Here is an 18,857-nt window from a genome sequence, read left to right on the forward strand (position 1 = left end):
CTCTATAATCCTTCAAATAGGCTCTCAAGACCCACTACTTCACAAAAGCCTTCTAGCTCTCATCCTAACTTGCTGCCACAGGCTCATTCCTCCCTGTCTACTCCATCTGTGTCACGCCTGTCTGCCCCTCCCCTTTAGAATGTAAGCTCTTACAAGCAGGGCATTCTTCTCTCTCGTGTTTCTCTTTACTTTAATCTACTCCTTACTCCCCACTAGGGCACCTAATGGTTGCTTATGCTGTTGCTATATGGGTGTTGTTATGGTCTCTAATGTAGCAATGTATATTATCCCTGTCCTTGTCCTGTATTGTACTGTAAGTCACTGGTCACTTGTTTATGTACTTTATTAGGTGCTGCGGAACACTTATGGCGCCATATAAATAAACTGAACAACAACTGAGGTATTCATTAAGTCACCTGTGCTCAGGTATGGCTTGCCTTAAAACCAGGATTTCTAGTCTGCCTTGAGGACAGAGATTGGGAAACACCGATATAGGCCCTTATGTAATATCCTACAAGTTGCAGAAACTGGCGTGTTCTCACTGATTATGCCAGTAGATTTTTAAAAAGCAATAAATGTAAAAGGCAAAACCAAAGCAGTTTTGCCTCTTAAATATATTAAAATTTATTAACTAATTTGCCGAAATCATGCAAGTTCTAGCAAGACGCAAGCTTTCCATAAGGCCATAGTGTCCAACTAGAAACAAGCATCCATTTCACGCTGCAAAAAGAGTCAAATAAAACACTACAGCAAACTATGAAGAAAAGTGTTGCCCAGGGCGACAAGATGGTCATTTTTGTAGTAAAGTTTAGGTCATGGCCAGCCTCAGCTATCCAAACAATCCACATCTTCAACACCACCAACTGTGGAAAAATGTATCACCGAATGTTTCATATTAATGTGCTTTAGACCTAACCACGTCACATACTCAAACTGTAAAACAAAGAAGAACATACAAAAAATTATAAACTAGCAGCTTTCCCATGAAGGAGTTAATGTGGTGCTAATTTTTAGAGATTATTTTACTCGGATATGTTCGGATCTCAAAAACTGCATCATATTGGCTATCCGGCTGTCACGTGTTTTGGATAGCCAATTAGAGAAATCCGAACTTGCAATAATTTGGATATAAGAGCAGAATAAAACCGAACCCGCACATCTCTACTGATTTTTCCTCCTTCCAAAGGACACCACCAGTGATTGGTGATGGCTTCAGCAATTAATTCAATTTCTTTAACTGGCCACAAAGCAATAATTCAATCCAACATTTTGCATACAATTGCTAAACAAATGATATGAGTGGTTGACAATCTGTGTATGGTATACGTAGTGATGATTACAGGACTGCAAATAATGGTTACTTACGAGTGTCCTGTGGCTGGGATAAAGTATATACAGCAGTGGACTCTAGAGTCAGGAATTCGCTTCTTGCGGTTGATGTTTAATTCCTCCTGTAGATACTTCTCGTATTGATCATTAATGAACTTCATAATAGGCAGCCAGCTAATGAGATAATTGAAGAATAAGTCATATTATTAATATATATCATTCATATCACAAATCTACATGAAATAACTGTACTGTTTTTTTTCTTGACTAAACAAGTACTCCCAAGTCCTACGTTCACTCTACAGTGGGTTGCCAGGTTAGGAGGACAGCAGTTTTTCAATAGGAAAGAGAGAGGGTAATTTACAAAAAATGCAAAAACACAGGACAGAAATAGTTCTGTGCAAGTGGACTTCAGATTTGCTGTCCCAGACGGTGACACCCATAGGGATGCAAAAGTTTGCAGCATCCAATAGACAGACGACATCCCTTGCACATATTTTGTGGGTAGAGATTTAGACACGCTATCAGTGATATAGAAGTTCACTTAAGCAGTTGTTTTCAATTTTTGTTTAAGATGCATATTATTCCTCCTTACAAAGTGACGTGAGCTCTCTGGCTGGCCAGAACTTGAAACATAACTATGCTCCTGTTCTTCAATGGAGAACATTTTGCACATTTCATGTCACGCTTTTGCCGGAACGACAATTTTTCAGGTGCACTTCAATACAACCACACAAAAGTATCAAATGTAAATCCTAGCAATAATTTTTGAGAAAAACAGAAATTACATTTATGAAGGGGATGAACCTAAAGAGGCAGTGGATTGGAATTCATAGTGACACTTGTTACCTTTTATACCATAACATATCCCAGAGAATAAGCAAAACTACAAATGTAGGCTTCAATTAATTTTACAGTGGCACCTTAAAAAGAGATAGACTGTTAATTCAGTGCACATGTGCTTAAAGGGAATTGCTACTCTGCATTTTTTTGTGATTTGTTAATGAGACTTCATGTCACTGAGCTTGGTGGACATGCCTTTCAAAAGTACAATGTGTAGATTAATTGGTGTATACACAGGGACATCACACTAGCCCAGATTGCAGCATTTCCCCCTGTATCAGATTCTATAGAAACACTGTCCTAAAGATGTGGGAGGGGCTCCAGGTGTCTAATTGGAGTAGGAGGTAACGCATTGCTCTCTAACACAGCTACAGCCAAATGCCAGGTGAACACTGAAAAATGTTTATTACTTTCATGGCTCGCTCATATTGGAAAAATGTCATTTTGGGGTTTAGTGGTTCTGTATGGGAATATCTACAATACCATCATTTTTATTTTTAAAGTGCAATCTTGTGGCTGAAAAAAAAAAAGCTTAAGCATCAGCTTCCCTGCAGCAATGAAGATTAACTTGCTCAAAACGTGCTTCCAAGTAAAATGTTCCTGGCTGGCTGCCAAGGTATGTTGCAATATAGATATGTCAGAGTTAGAATATGGGGGATGGGGGGGGGGAATCAGTGTGAAAGCCCATGTTACTCCCTTTATAAAAAAATGGCTGGACCCAAAAAATTTTTATAACATAGAAATGAAACAAGTCACAGAATGGAGACCATGCGGAAAGAAAGCACTAGCGCCATCCATCTGCATGGGTAAACTGTTTAACACAATGTGAAGAAAAAGCCTTATCTCAAAGATTAAATAAGCTATTGTAACAGGGCACTAAGGACGGGCATGCAGCAGAACCCAACTCAATTCCTGATCTGCCTGACGAAAGTAAGCAATATATTACGTTTCTCTAATGGTATCTTTCCATCATTATTGAAGCATGCAGTGATTACTCCTACTCTGAAAAACACAATTGTGACCAAAACACACACTCAAATTCCCTAGGTCTTCAGAAGGAAACGGTATGTAATGCTAAACAGCCGACGGATCAAATACTGACAGCGGCAGCCCGGCAGGTCGAAATCCCGACAGGTGAAGGTAATAACCCTAACTTCCATCCTAGTGCCTAAATCTAACCCCCCCTCCCCGCACTCTAAACCTAACCCCCCCTAGTGGTACCTAAGCCTAACCCCCCCCCTTCCCCTACCCTAACCCTCCCAGGGGGTGCCTAACCCCAAGTCCCCCCCCCTCCCTGGGGGTCCCTAAACATAACCCTCTTCCTACACAGCTAGACGCTAAGACACCTGGATTACCTTAGTTCGGTATGCCGGGTGTCGGGATTCCGTAGTGGGGCTAATGACAGGCGTCGGGATTTCAACGCATATCTTTAGTCCCATGTCGGGATGTAAGTGTCAGGATATCAGTGGGCGGGATAGCACCCGCCGGTATCCTGACTGCATCCCCTTCAGAACACAGGCCCTGATTCAGAGCCGGACGCTCTGACCAGAGCGCTCGCTCTGAATCAGGGCCGTCCTAGTTAAATTTGGAGCGGCCTTTTGGACGCTCGCATAGCTGTGGGTTACCACCCACAGCTTATGCGAGCGTCCATGATGATGGTCAAGACCATCGCGACCATCGGGCTTGCGACGAGACCCTGCGGTAGGGTCTCGCTGCCGCAAGCCCTGGAGTGATTTTGGCTCTATCAGAGCCAAAATCACTCCCACTGACATCACTAGTGATGTCAGTGGTGCCGGACCCAGACGGTAGGCATTCCCATGGGAATGCCTCTGTCTAGCAGCCACGCCCCCGGCACGCCCACCAAAGGAGGCGTGCTGTCACTCACCATCGACAGCACGCCCCCTTTGGTGCGAGACCCGGAGCGACAGCTTGGCTGTCGCTATCTGGGTCTCGCGCATGCGCACGACGGAGCTCCCTCCGTCATGCTCATTTGGGTACCATCGACCCGCTTGCGAGCGGGTCTGAATGAGACCCACTGTCCTATGCTGGTTCTCATCTTGCTTATCAAATCATTATTTCAAGGTTTGCTTCTCTAGATCCATCTCCTCTCCACTTTCTCTATCAGTTGAAATACTGCCATGTCCAGTGCCAGGCCCACTGATTTTTTCTATCTATATCACCTCTCTTAGGATAATCAGCTCTTTCGGGTATAAGTTACATCTATATGTGGATGATACACAAATTTACCTATCCTATCCAGATTTCTCACCATCTGCGTTCGCTCGCGTTATTCGATGTCTTTCTGCCATTTCATATTTGATGTCATCTCACCACCTCAAACTCAGTCTTTCAAAAACAGCAATATTATTCTTACCGACCAATACTAGTTACCGACCTGACATCTCTATTTCGGTGACAATAAAACAATAAACCCTACCTCCCAAGCTTGTTGCCTAGGGTGTATATTTACCAAAATGCAGGTTTATAAAAGTGGAGGTGTTGCCCAGAGCAACTAATCAGATTATAGCTATTATCTTCTAAAAAGGTACTAGATAAATAAATCGAAAGAATTTTCATCAGGGCATAAAGTACAAAACATACGAACACTTACCTATATACCCTCCACCAAAGACCCAATATATAGGTAAGTGTTCATATGTTTTGTACTTCATGTCCTGATTGAAATTCTTTGAAAAGAATTGAAACGTTGACTAGACTTACGGAGTGTCCGAGTCATTCTTGATTAACTGTTTGAGTGCCGCCCGCTACTGCTGCTTATCGTGATATTCTATACTGGGGAGGGCACCTCCAATTACTGAGATTATAGGTGCTAGTGCCGAGTATCTGGACTGATATATATTACACACATATACACACTCTAGATGTCTAGATTCTGGTTAATACCGGTATTATATATAGTGTCACTGCAATATAATACAGCATTTTTGTATCAAGTGTTGGACAGAAAACCCAGCATCACATATAAATGATAATAATAATCATATTAATACCAGTTCTCATTATTTATGTGGTCTCCAAAGCCAGGCGTGTCAATGACAGTCAGCTTCATCCGCACTCCTTTTTCTTCAATTTCTGGAAGAAAACAAGGCAAGAGGATTACAAGAAACCCTTAGATAACCAAAAAAGTTTGATGATCACTATTATCATTAATTGAATTAAAAAAAAAAAATGCGTAGAGGAATTCCACAGCTAATGCGCTAATGTTTTTCCTTATTTTCAATGAACACACTATAAAAGAAAAAAACAAGTGGACAGTTTTGCGTGGTACTCAATTACTTGAGCTGCCCCACGTGGTCTGAATTCATGTCACCATCCCATTTCTTACCATGAGCGACACTTTTAATCTCTATAGTTTTGGGAATTCTCTCTTCAGATGTCGGCTGCACCGATTTCCTGCTGACCTTGGATTTGAAGAGTGTGTTTATTAATGTAGATTTTCCGAGACCACTCTGACCTGAGAGAATGACAGATTTATATTCAAGTAGCTTTTTATATTCACATGATAAATCATGCCAACTACTTTTATTGCTGAAACGTGCTACCAAGAAAACAATTGCTCAGTAAAATTCACATTATAATTACTATCTGCATTCTGGGTCTTGATCCTAAGACAGTTATATGATAAAGCCAAGAGAAGTTGATCATCAAGTAAGATGGCAAACTATTTACTTCTACAATTGACCATTGGCAACAAGCTTGAGAGCCCCGTATACCATATTTCAAAAGATTATGCACGTACATGCCTTAGGATTGTAATGATAATCCTTATTTCTGCATTTTGTGCTGAAAAAAGGGGTTATACCCGGTTCTCAATATGGAAAAATAGACATTCCGCTGAAAAATCAGATGTTTCGCCAGTGGCAATGTTCTTGTACAATCAGCCAAGTAACAGAGTAACGCCATATGAGGATGGTGGTATGAGTGTATACATTCCTAATGCTGCCTCCGCGCGCTCTTCCTATCATGTTTGCGCGTACACTATGGGCCAAATGTAATAGGTAGTCTGTTTTAGTAACAGTACAAACTCGCACTTTTAGAAAGTGCGAGTTTGTACTGAAACTCGCAAATTCAATAGCCTGTGAACTTTTCAGCTCGAGGCTACTGCATTTGCGAGTTTAGGAGAGTTTAGGACAATGTAAACTGACACCTTTTAATGAGAGTAGCATTAAAAGGTGCGAGTTTTAGAGAAGCCATCACAGATCAGTGAGATCCGTGATGGCTTCTGTGTGTGTTTAAAAAAAAAAAAACGTGCACCCTCTCCCCAAAAACATAACCAGCCCCGGGCTTTATAAAGCCTGTTCTGGTTCTAAAAATACAGGGGCCAAAATGCGTAGGGGGCCCCTGTATATTAAGAACCAGCACAGGGCTTTGTTGAGCTGGTTCTGGAAAATCAGGGGACAAAACGAGTAGGGGTCCCCCGAAAATTCCAGAACCAGCACCGAACTCTGTCTAGCGGGGGGATAATGCCACAGCCAGGGAAAACCTTTCACCGGTTTCCCCGGCCAAAGCATTACCCCTGACCGCTAGTCAGTCCAGGCCGGGGATCCCTGGGGAGTTGGGTACCCCCCCCCCAATAAAGGGGTACCCCTCTCCAGGGCACCCTAGGCCTAGACTGATAGCCCGGGGCTATCCCCGGCACCCTAGGGCGGTGGGTGCCGGGTTGATGGTGTTAGTGTAAAATTAAATTTTCAATATTGTCTTTATTTGTAGAACCACAAGTACCAGCAAGCCTCCCCTGCATGCTGGTATTTGGATAACCACAAATACCAGCATGCGGGGCATTACGGGCCCGCTGGCACTTGTAGTTCCAAAACTAAAGAAATACGTAAATAAACAAACATACACCGTAAAAAAGTATAATTTTAATAAAACATACATTCACACTCACACATACTCACCTATTATCCGAAGTAATCCATAGGGGTGTACCTGAAAAAAAAAATCCATACTCACCTCCCCTATGCATCGATCACGTCCTCTTCTGCAAGTAGGCAATCCAGGGGTTAAAATAAAAAAACTAAAAAAACCTGATCCATGCCGGACACAGCAAAGGTATGTGTGTACACATACCTTTGCTCCGCGTAAATGACCGGGGCACACGTGTGCCCCGTCAGTGAAGGGGCCGCCAACCAATCGGGGAGCATCTCCGTCGGAGCAGCTCCCTGATTAGCTGAATGCGGCCAGCCTGTGTGTTCCATAGACGTCTATGGTGAGAAATCCCCATAGACGTCTATTGTGGGAACCGCTACATCATAGCCGCAAGATTAATTGCGGAGATATCGTAACACCTCTCCATTGACTCTTTTTCACATTTTGCAGTGCCAAGACATCCTGTATCACTGCCATAAGCAACATCTGAACAGGATTCTTTCCCTAGGTCATTCCTAAAAGGACAAAGGGGGGAAACATGTTCTTTATAACCAAACAAAAGTCAACTTAGTATTTCCCTTTACAGTTGGCTCACAGGGGGCAAATGTATGAAGCTCTGGGAAGTGATAATGTGAAGAGTGATAAACGACCAACCAATCAGCTCATAACTGTCATTTTAACATGACAGGAGCTTATTGGTTGGTCGTTTATCACCCTGCCCTTTAGCACTTTCCAGAGCTTCACACATCTGCCCCAGGGCCCTTTAGTGAGCTCCCCCAGGTCAGTAGAGTGAATGTACAATGTGCATTGACCACTATATTGTCAGCTCGGAGAAACCAATGTAATCAGCTATTTTTATATTGAGGTTGTATGCCAAAAAGCAAATATTGGGCCATTACCGAAAGAAAACATTGCAAATCTGCTGTGTTAACTAACAAAATTATACGTGTCTTATCATTCCTTGAACTAGCTACACAACGCAACCACCGACTTTATTTTTTTTTTTAATCTGTCCTGCAAAAAACAAACACACATGTATAAAAAGAAAGTATCAGTACCCACCAACCACCATGATGTTCAGCTCAAAACCTTGCTTCATGGCTTTTTTCCTCATTTGTTCTAAAATGGCATCTATCCCCACATATCCGAAATCTGTGACCAGCTTTTCTCCAACACCACGGGTAGGAAGGGCTTGCTTAACCCCTACGTCCCTGATCACGTCTGTCATGTTGGCGGTGTATGGGTGAGTGTCCTCAACAACTGCAAAATTAAGAAAAGGAAGGTTATTGTTACAGCTGTAAGCATAAGTAATGACCTAATAATATTTTAAATAACTGTACAGTGACAAGTCAAGCCACAAAGTCTATCAGCAGCACAGTAATCTGCATGCCTGTCAAAACACCATTTACTTCTCGCTGGTAGGTGTGTTCAATTGTTGAAGGGTAACAGATTTAGAGAATATGTTGTGACAACAGAAAGTCAGTAAGTCAGGGGTGTATTCATAATGGGTGCAGGGTGTGTGGTGCACACGGGCTTCTGGGTCCTGGGGGGAACACACCGCATAGCCTGCACCCACATGTTTTAATACTTACCCCTCTGATGAAGTCACACGTCGGGCCCCGCAGCCATTTTTTCCGGCGTTGTGCGTATGCATACAACGCAAATCACCTCCGCGCCATTTTCCTGGTGACCTGCGCAAACGCAGTAGGCTCTGGGCACACTCTAGTCCCCAGAGTTTACTGCTGCGGTGACGCGGCCGGACTCTCCTCTTAAGACGCCCCTGCAGTAAGTCATGCTGACATTATACATATTGTTTATTTACTCAGTTCAAGTTCAATTTAATCTTATTTGCTTGGAGAGTTTTCAAAATAAAATGCATCAAGTAATTGAAAGTCAAAATGTTACAATTTGCATAGACCTGAATAGAGCTATGTAGCACTGGCAATTCAGTTTCTCTCTATTGATGCATGATCAAGCACGAAGTCCATGAAACGTCCTCCCACTGCCAGCCAATCACAAGTAGCCAATGGGAAAAATTTGAGATAGGATTAGCAGCAATTGAAACTTTGATTCATCTCTTAGGGGCATACAGTATGTATCGAGGGTTTTTTTTTTTTTTTTTAAATAAAATTATGCAGAAACTGCAGTTTCTGCATAATTTTATGTATTGTTCCTATGTACTAATGGCACAAGCAGGAGTGCTAATTAGCACTGCAGATCGCAGTCTCCATTATCTTCAGATGGTGTAAACTGCTTTAAGCCTACAGAGGCTCTAGGAGCAGTAGAGAGATCATTCGATAGATAGATATCTATCTAAGAGATATGGTAAGAACTTACCCTTCTTATCTCTACGAAGTCCACAGGGTACCACAGGATACCTTGTGGTATAGGTGATGCGGCAGCAGCATCGGGCACCACAGAGTTAAAACTTTAGTCTCCCAGGATGCACTGGGGTCCCTCCTCTATACCCCGCCCCCCAGCCAAGGCCATCAGTTTTGTAACAAGCCATAGGACGGAGGAGGAGAACAAACAGAGAGAGAAGAAAGTCTGGAACACAGAAGAAACACATTATCACTAGTAGGAGACGGAAAAACCGGTGACCAGATTAAAGCCCATCTGCAGTACAGGTGTGACAGGGCGGGGAGTCCTGTGGAACCCTATGGACTTGGCAGAAATAGAGATAACAAGGGTAAGTTCTTACCATATCTCTTATTTTCTACTTTAGGGTCCATAGGGTATCCACAGGATACCTTGGGGATGTCCCAAAGCAGTATCCTTTTAAGGGAGGGGGACGCTCCTGTGCTGGAAGGAGAATCTGCCGTCCAAAGGAAGCATCCTGAGAGGCGAAGGCATGAAATGCATAATACCTAAGGTATGGACAGAAGACCACGTGGCTGGCTTGCAAAGCTGAACAGCTGACGCACCACGACGAACTGCCCACGAAGGACCCACGGACCAAGTAGAGTGAGGATTAAGAGAGGTTGGTCTAAGAAGGCCCTTATGAATGTAAGCCTGAGAAATGGCAATGCGAATCAATCCTGACAAAAGTTGTTTAGTGGCAGGTCAACCTTTCTTATGGAAACTATAGAGGACAAAAAGGGAGTCCGATTTCCTAAAGGAACTGGTACGGTCAACATAAATCCTTAGAGCACGTACCACATCCAAAGAGGCCTCACCAGCAGAGAGGACTGGGGAATTAAAGGCCGGTACTAGAATTTCCTAATTAAATGTGGAAACTAGATACCAACTTAGGTAGAAATCCAGGGTGAGTGCGAAGCCCCGCCCTGTCTTTATGAAAAATCAGAAAGGGAGGACTTGAGAGAACCCCCAAATCTGACACCCTTCTGGCCGAAGTAATGGACAGAAGAAACAGTCTTAGCTGTAAGCCATTTGAAAGCCACTGAGCCCAGAGGTTTCAATGGCAGTCCTTGGAGAGCCCTCAGGACCACAGCCAAATCCCAAGGAGCCACTGGCGGGACGAAGGGAGGCTGAATACGAAGTACACCTTGCATAAAGGTGTGGACATTAGGAAGTGTAGCGATCCTATGCTGAAAACTAGACTGACAGGGCAGAAAGTTGCACCTTCAGTGAAGCAAGGCGAAGACCGTGATCTAAGCCAGTTTGTAGGAAAGCCAAAACCCTGGATATCCTAAGGACCTGAGGATCAGAACCTCTAGGACAACACCATTCAAAGAAAGTATGCCTCACCCGGTGGTAAATCCCTGCAGAAGTAGGTTTCCGAGCTATGAGCATGGTGTTAACAGAGCTGGAAAAACCCCTGGACCTTAAGAGGGCCAACTTAAACAGCCATGTGGTCAAAGCCAGATGACAGAGTTCTGGGTGCTGAAAAGGACCCTGAGACAACAGGTCCGTATGCAGAGGCAACAATATCGGGGTGTTGACTGAGAGACCCCGAAGATCTGAGAACCAGTGCCGCCTGGCCCATGCTGGAGCTATGAGCAGAAGCGTGTCGCCTTCTTGCTTGAATTTGCGAGCAAGTCAAGGAAGCAGGGAAAACGGAGGGAACAGATATGCAAACCTGAAGGTCCACTTGACCCACAGAGCGTCCACCAGAAGAGCCCCTTCGTCTTTTGTGATTGAACCGTACACAGGCAGCTTGTTGTTGTGTCGGGAGGACATGAGGTCTATTTCTGAAAAAGCCCCATTTGTTCACCAGTTGGTGAAATACTTCCTGGTGAAGAGACCATTCCCCTAGATGCACGTCTTGATGGCTGAGAAGGTCTGCATCCCAGTTGAGGCCTCCTGGCATGAACATTGCCGAATTATGGCAGGGAGATTGGCCTCTGCCCAAGCTAGAATGCGGGACACTTCTGTCAGAACTGCCCGACTTCTGTTTCCCCCTGGGCGGTCTATGTAAGCCACAGTGATGGCGTTGTCTGACTGTACCTGCACGGACCGTCCGTGGAGGACATGTGTTATCTGCTGGAGAATTCTGAATACTGGCCGAAGTTCCAAGAAATTTATTGGAAATGCAGATTCTGTTGGCGTCCACCGTCCCTGAACAAAGTGTGGACCTGTCACTGCTTTCCAGCCTTGGACCCTGGCGCCCATCATTAGAAGGACCCAGTCCGCAATTGAAAAGGGGCGCACCCTGTTTGGGGAGCAGTTAGTAGCCACCAGGCTAGAGACAGACGGACCCCTGGGGAAAGCACAATTGTCGGTGTTTTTAACCGATTGGGCGACCCATTCTATCCGTTGAGGATTAGCTGCAGCAGAGGTCTGGAGTGGAACTGGGCATATTCCACCATGTCGAACATCGACACCATGGAACCCAGCAACTGCATTGTTGAGTGCACAGACACTTGTCGGCTGCGAAGGCAACTTCTGTAATGTAGAGATATTGTCCTTTGTCACAAAGATCCCCTGGTGTTGAGAGACTAACAGGGCTCCGAAAGGGAGCATCCTCAGTGAGGGACCCAGGGAGGACTTCTCTCAGTTTATCAGCTAGCCATAATTGTGCAGCACAGATATTGTTAGGTGCAGATGGCGCTGAAGGATTTCTGGAGACCCTGCTAACAACATGAGGTAATCCAGATAGGACAACAGGCGGACCCCCTGCATTCGAAGGTGGGCTGCCATAACTGCCATGAGTATGGTAAATACTCGAGGCACAGTGGCCAGAGTAAAGGGCAGTGTCTGAAACAGGAAATGGTGGCTTAGCATCGCAAACCCGAGGAATTGCTGTTGCGCCAAGATAATAGGTATATGAAGGTAGGCTTCATAATTGTCCAGAGACACCATGAAATCCCTAGGTCCCATTGCCAATATAATGGAACGGAGGGTCTGTATCCTGAACCGAAGAACCTCTAAGACTTGTTTAGGCACCTGAGGTTTTGGCCGGTAAAACCCATTGGGTTTGTGTACCAGAAAGAGAATTGAGTAATATCCCGTTCCCTGTTGGGATAACGGAACAGGCACTATAACTCCAGCCCAGAGCATAGAGTGCAGCTCTTCTGGAGTTCCATGGCCTTGACGGATGGAAGACCTGTAGTGAAAAACCGGCTGGGAGGCCTTCGCCGAAATGAGAGGGCGTACGCCAGAGAGACCACTTCTCTGACCCAAGTGTCCACGATAGTCAGACACCAGCACTGGGCAAACTGAAGAAGCCGGCCTCCCACTTTGGGGTCCCCCAAGGGGAGGCCTTAGGCTGAAGGTTTATCAACCGACCTGGGAGTAGGACGTCTTGTGCTCTAAACCTGCTTGTTTGGCTTGGCAGATTTCCTGGTTGTTGACTGCTGAGGAAAGGACTGCACTTTGGACTTACCCTGGGCCCCAGAGGCCCGAAAGGATGAAGCACCAGACCCTGATGGGATCGGAGCCGATGGCAGACACGCAGACTTAGCTGCTGCCAGAGTCGCCACAATGTTGTCCAAATCAGAGCCAAAAAGGAGCTGTCCATTAAAGGGCAAGCATTCCAAACCTTTTTCGGAATCTGCATCCGCTTTCCTAGAGCGCAACCCTAGGGTGTGGCGAACTGCCACGGCTGGCGAGGAGATTCTGGAAACGGCTGCCTCATTAATATACGTGGCTGAGTCTCTGGGATTGCCTACCAACTTCACCAGTTCAGGCGACGAGTCAGAGTCCAGAGACAATTGCAAATTATCATTTGGTGTTAAAAATGGACGATAAAGTGGACGACTGAACGATAACGATATCGTTCAGTCGTCCACTTTATCGCCCAGTGTGTACGCACCATTAGTGTTAGACAGTCACAGACCTTTTCTCCTGGTCAGGGTCTGATAGAAGGGCGCAGGGAACCAGTCTGCAGTGAGATACCTGGTGGATGGTATGAATGGCAGGGTTTGGTAAATGCTAAGAATTACAGAAACATTTTATGTTTCCAGCACATAAAGGATTTATTAGTGGTTACCTATTGAGTAGAAGTTCTATTAAAAAAAAAGATCTACTGATAACTGAAAAATGAAACAAAATCTTATGGTAAGAAGAGAAAATGCATATAAGTTGTTTGAAATAGACACACAGCTAGTCTCTCTCTCTCTTCTCCCCCCAGTCCAATGAATGTCTCAGAATTGCACCCACATACTATTGTCACAGCACTATGCTACCCTGACCCTCCCTATTCAGCCTTAGCCCTAACCCTGCACTTTATACTGTGTCCTTACCACCCAACCCTACACTCAATACTCATCCCCCTAACCCTACACCCACTACTGTGTCCTTATCCCTTAACCCTGCACCCACTACTTTACCCTAAATCCTATTCCAAATACTGTATCCTCACCCCCTAACCCTGCATTCACTATTGTAGCCTTATTTCAACAACTACAATAGTCTGCACCCAATACTGTATCCTTACCCCCCCTAACCCTGCACCCAATACTGTATCCTTACCCCCCAAACCCTGCACCCAATACTGTATCCTTACCCCCCTAACCCTGCACCCAATACTGTATCCTTACCCCCCAAATCCTGCACCCAATACTGTATCCTAACACCCTTAACCCTGCACCCAATACTGTATCCTTACACCCCTAACCTAAATGATTTTGCTGGTGGCTGCTGTTTATTCAAAGGAGTATAAATTTGTTGGAAAAATTTATATATCCCTATTATATTCATCATGGGGGAAGGGCCCGCGTGAGGACAGCGATGGGACTGCAGCCGGGCTGTGTCTACCTCCAGCATCCTCACAGTAGATCTATGGGGTATATTTACTAAAGTTTCTGCTGGACATGTGGGACTGGAGGAGCCTGCCTGTGGAGCATATTTTTGTGGGGGGATCCAGGGGGGAGTTAGTATTATTCTTAAACTGCCCCCCTAAAACTAAAGTCTAGATCCGCCAATGTTATTGCCATTGTACAGAACACAATGCAAACCTCACTTGCAAAGTCCTGACTGCAGTGACAGAAGTGTGGAGACTTGGGAGACAGAGGGGAGAGTGTGAGGAGAGTAGTAGGAGCCATCACAGGACAGGGATAGAATCGTCAGTCATGCAATGCAGCTGGGAACATATGAGGAAAATGTGGAATCTGGGAAGAAACCTCACATTTTGGAGGAAATGGAAGCAGGCAGAGATCATTATCCTTCATAATTACAGTGGCTGCACATTATGCCAGTGTTGGCTAACCTTGACACTCCAGCTGTTGTGGAACTATATATCCCAGCATGCCCTGCCACAGTTTTAGCATGCCCTAATAGCAAAACTGTAGCAGTGCATGCTGGGTTATACAGTTCCATAACAGCTGGAGTGTCAAGGTTAGCCAACACTGTATTATGCAGTGTCTTACAATCAGAGAATGTGTAGAAGTAGAGCACAAGCTGTAATGATTTATCGTTAAAATGTGTGTATTAAAATGTACAGAAATAAAAATATACTTTATTATTTTACTTCAAGGAACGTTCTCAGTACACAGACAAAAGCCCTTAGACAATAACTTCCAGTAATCAGGCTTGCTCTACAATGGGTTAAACCATACATTAACTTAAAAGCAAGATGTGGGTTGTTAAAAGGGAAGAGCGCACAGGAAGTAGCAGTTCAAATGTGCACAGAACTGACATAGTTGCACAGGCAGAAAAAAAAACCACAGAACACTGTCAGACATATATGAATTCATACATACACTTTTTAGTACTACGTAGGACACGCCCAAGTGGCATGGATTCAACAAGAGTTGGATAATGTATTTATTTTTTACAACTTTTGGTCCACGTTGACATGGTAGCACAGGGGTAGGCAACCTGTGGCACTCCAGCTTCTGTGTAACTACACACCCCAGCACGTAATGCCAGTTTTGCAGTTAGGACATGCTGTTGTGTGTAGTTTCACAGCAGCTGGAGTGGCACAGGTTGCCGGAATCGGTATGCCGGCTTCCCAATTGTATACCAGGTTGCCTACCCCTGCACTAGCAGCTGCTGCAGGTCCAGCCTCACATTCATGCTGCGACTCTCTCATTCCTCCACATGAGAAAGCTGCTCTGTTGGATGGAGATCTGCTGACTGTGGAGTACACAGAACTGTCAGGTTTGTGTTTACCCAGCATGAGAGAATGTGCGCTTCTTGACATGGCGCATTATCCTGTTGGAAGCAGCAGCCATTAGAAGATGTGTTGACTGTGGCCATAAGGGATTCTCAATTGATATCAAGGGGCCTAATGTGTGCCAATAAAATATTCCCATAAGATTACACCACTATCTGCCTGAACTACTGACAAGGCAGGACAGATCCATATCAATTCAGGTCACAAAATATGTGTAGGGACATTGTGTACATTAAAGAATTGTGGAAATCTGTGCAAGTGTGTCATTTAGACATTTATACTCTGAACTGACTGCTATATTACAGTACAAACCGTATCATTTTACTGTAAAGCCCCAATATCACACTATTTTCCAATGTAATTTTCCAATTAAATGATCACCTTTCATTTCTTTAAGTCAATAAATAAGAATTAAAAACTAACAGTAATATGCTCCTTGTCATTTGTAATTGGTATCACCATGGTAACACTGACGACTGCCAATGTTCTTTTGGGTGAGAAGCATTAGCCCAAACTTGCAGGAACCATCACTCACTGCTGCATGACCTCTGCCCCAGTGTACCTTTACTACAGTAACAGATGTCGGCAGCATACCCGAGCAATACAACCACCACCAGGAAGAGAAGTCATTTTACTATCAAAAAATAATAGGTTCCTAGAACTTCAATAATCACAGATTTCACATGACAAAACATCTATTCAAAAGATCCCTGTCATCTAGTATCACTTAATTCTAAATACCAAGGCAAAGAATACACAAGATATAATTAATTGGCTGTTACAAGCAAGGGTTATTTAATCTTTTTTTTTTAATCCCCTTTTTTAAACACCCTTATCCTTTGAAGAGGTTCTCTTCCCATGGTTTGCACTATTTTACACGGTCTCTGGGGACATATGCTTTGCTAGGCTCCAAATTAGGATCCCTTCCTCCTACTGCACTCAGACTATTCTAAAAACTGTCCAAAAAGATCCCAAAGTATATGTATCAGCGTACTGCTGAGCAAAGCCTGAGGAGTCCAATGAAGGGAATCTAATGTGAATTAAAATATAAACAAGGTAAAACACACCTCTAAAGTACTACAATTTTCAAATATATAAAGAAAGATTCCAAACTTTTCAGGAACTAGAAATTAGAAATTCAAATGTCTTTTTTTAACGATATACTGAGTTCCTGTAGTGAGTAAAATGATAGCCTACAAAAACAGTAGAATTATGAATACTGAGGTCAGGATGCATCAATGAGGTCTTTGTAATCAAACCTCTGAAAGTTTTCTGAGGTTTGGCCACTTACCGCATGTGCGCTAAACTCTGAAACGCAATACATTGCTGGGCTTGGATGCGGTGCACAATGCCATCTTAAGATGGTGCTGCCAGATAGAAGCCTATGTGCTTCAATTTGCAAAGTGCTGTGAGAGGGATCAAATTTGATTCCTCCCAGCAAACCCCTCCGCCATGTATGCGTCACTCAATGCATGTGCAGGACCTGTGGGTCATAAACCCGGAAGTCCTATCGCAAAGGTCAGCTCTTAACGGGAGAGCAGTCCTTTATGTTTTTATTCATGCATACCAGCATTATTTACACAGACATGCGATGAGTGGCGGGATGCATCACATGCAAATGCATCCTGCTCAGAGAAAGTTATTTACAAAAAGTTAAAAATTCTAGCTTGAATCTTCTACAGCAGGGGTCAGGGAACTTTACCTTTTACCCCAAAATATATTTAGATACACCGACATTACCCCTTTGATTTGAAAGGAAGGAAATCCTATAGTAGTGCCCCCATAGTTATACCCCTGTAGCAGTGCCCTCATAGTTATGCCCCTGTAGCAGTGCCGCCATAGTTATGCCCCTGTAGCAGTGCCCTCATAGTTATGCCCCTGTAGCAGTGCCGCCATAGTTATGCCCCTGTAGTGCCGCTTGTACAAAAAAAAAAACTTAACTTAATCCCCGCTCCTGCATCCGCCGCCGTCCTGTCCGCCCGTCTTCTCCTCGGAACTATGGGAGAGACACCATGACTTTCAGAAGAGAACTCCAGCCTCCGGCTAACGCGGCGCTGCAGGGAAGGAGCCGGGCACCCGCTGGTAATAACATCTCAGCGGGCGTCCGGCTTAGAGCCTCCCTGTGGCGCCGGGTTGGAGGTCACTGACGCCGGGTGCAGCGGGTGCGCCGCTGCACCCTGCGCCACTGACCTCCATTCCTGGGGGGGGGTGGACGGACAGCCGGGCATGCAATGATTCATATGCATGCCCGGCTGTCCGTCCATTACCCCCAGGAATTTCAGTTTTACCCCAAATGGGGTAATTTATCCCTGTTACCCGACCACTGTTCTACAGGTATTATAATTTCTAGCATCGGGTAATTTTTTTTCCCCCCACAGATAATCAACTCGTACTCTTGTCATTTCTGTAAATAATGCCTGTCAATTCCACATATGGATAGCAGCCATTTTGTGGGCTGAACCAATATTTATAGGAATGCAAATTGTGAAAAGACAAGCAATTAATGACATAATGGTGGTAACTAATGCCTCACTACAGCATCAGCTACAAATTGGACATTAGATTGAAAGGTTATTTACCAGATCTACAAATCTATTTTTGCCAATGAAATTAGTAAAATAATTATATATGTAACATGTCATGTTATTAAATCATTTCAGCATACTGATGTTTCAGAACTGGATGAGAAGGATTATTTAATGACATTTAACTATCCCAAACAATATAGAAATTAATACCTACAAATAGCTGCCAAAATAGCAGCACAAGGCAGGAATGGGACAAATACTGGTCTCTGTGACAAGAACAATTGTGACCAGAATAGCCATTTCTTCTCAACCCCAAACCTCACCCAGGCCTCCTGCTATTTAAATCATCTTATAAACTATAGTGTACAGTCTTATTAAACACTGTGGTATCCAAAGATTGCATTAACACATGCACAGGAATCTCTGATGCCTTACATTGCCCTGGCACTCCTCAAGAGCAATCTCATGAGTCTTTGTATGCAGGGGTCTGATCAGAGGCAGAATTTTAGTCTCTCTTTTTTTTTTTTTCTTTTAACAATTATACACAATGATGGCAGAAGGCAGCCAGGGAACCACCTGCTACCAGCCTATGTCCCTGCTCATAAACCAGAGAATAAGACTGAACGCTATGGAAGCGGCTGGCTTCTGCATGACCTCTTATGTACAAAGCAAGTCTAATTAGAGGCGGGAGGCCAGTGCCATCAGTGCCACATGGTTTTCATTCTCTCTACTGGCTTTGACCTGAGTGA

At 44.2% G+C, this 18,857-nt stretch overlaps 1 protein-coding gene across 5 annotated transcripts in view; it reads right to left on the bottom strand.

Moving 5' to 3' along the window:
- The window catches only part of SEPTIN9 (septin 9), a 293,528-nt gene that overhangs the window by 19,180 nt on the left and 255,491 nt on the right, over positions 1-18,857 (bottom strand). For all 5 annotated transcript variants that reach the window (XM_088458788.1, XM_088458790.1, XM_088458789.1 and 2 more), the window contains 4 exons: positions 8,125-8,322; positions 5,519-5,647; positions 5,184-5,265; positions 1,366-1,503 (listed from right to left, as the gene is read on the bottom strand). In XM_088458788.1, coding sequence (XP_088314914.1) covers positions 1,366-1,503; positions 5,184-5,265; positions 5,519-5,647; positions 8,125-8,322 — 547 coding nt within the window. The remainder of the gene's footprint in view (positions 1-1,365; positions 1,504-5,183; positions 5,266-5,518; positions 5,648-8,124; positions 8,323-18,857) is intronic.

The sequence above is a fragment of the Taudactylus pleione genome, unplaced genomic scaffold (assembly GCF_031769625.1).
Source record: "Taudactylus pleione unplaced genomic scaffold, aTauple2 ptg000851l, whole genome shotgun sequence".
Lineage (NCBI taxonomy): Eukaryota > Metazoa > Chordata > Amphibia > Anura > Myobatrachidae > Taudactylus > Taudactylus pleione.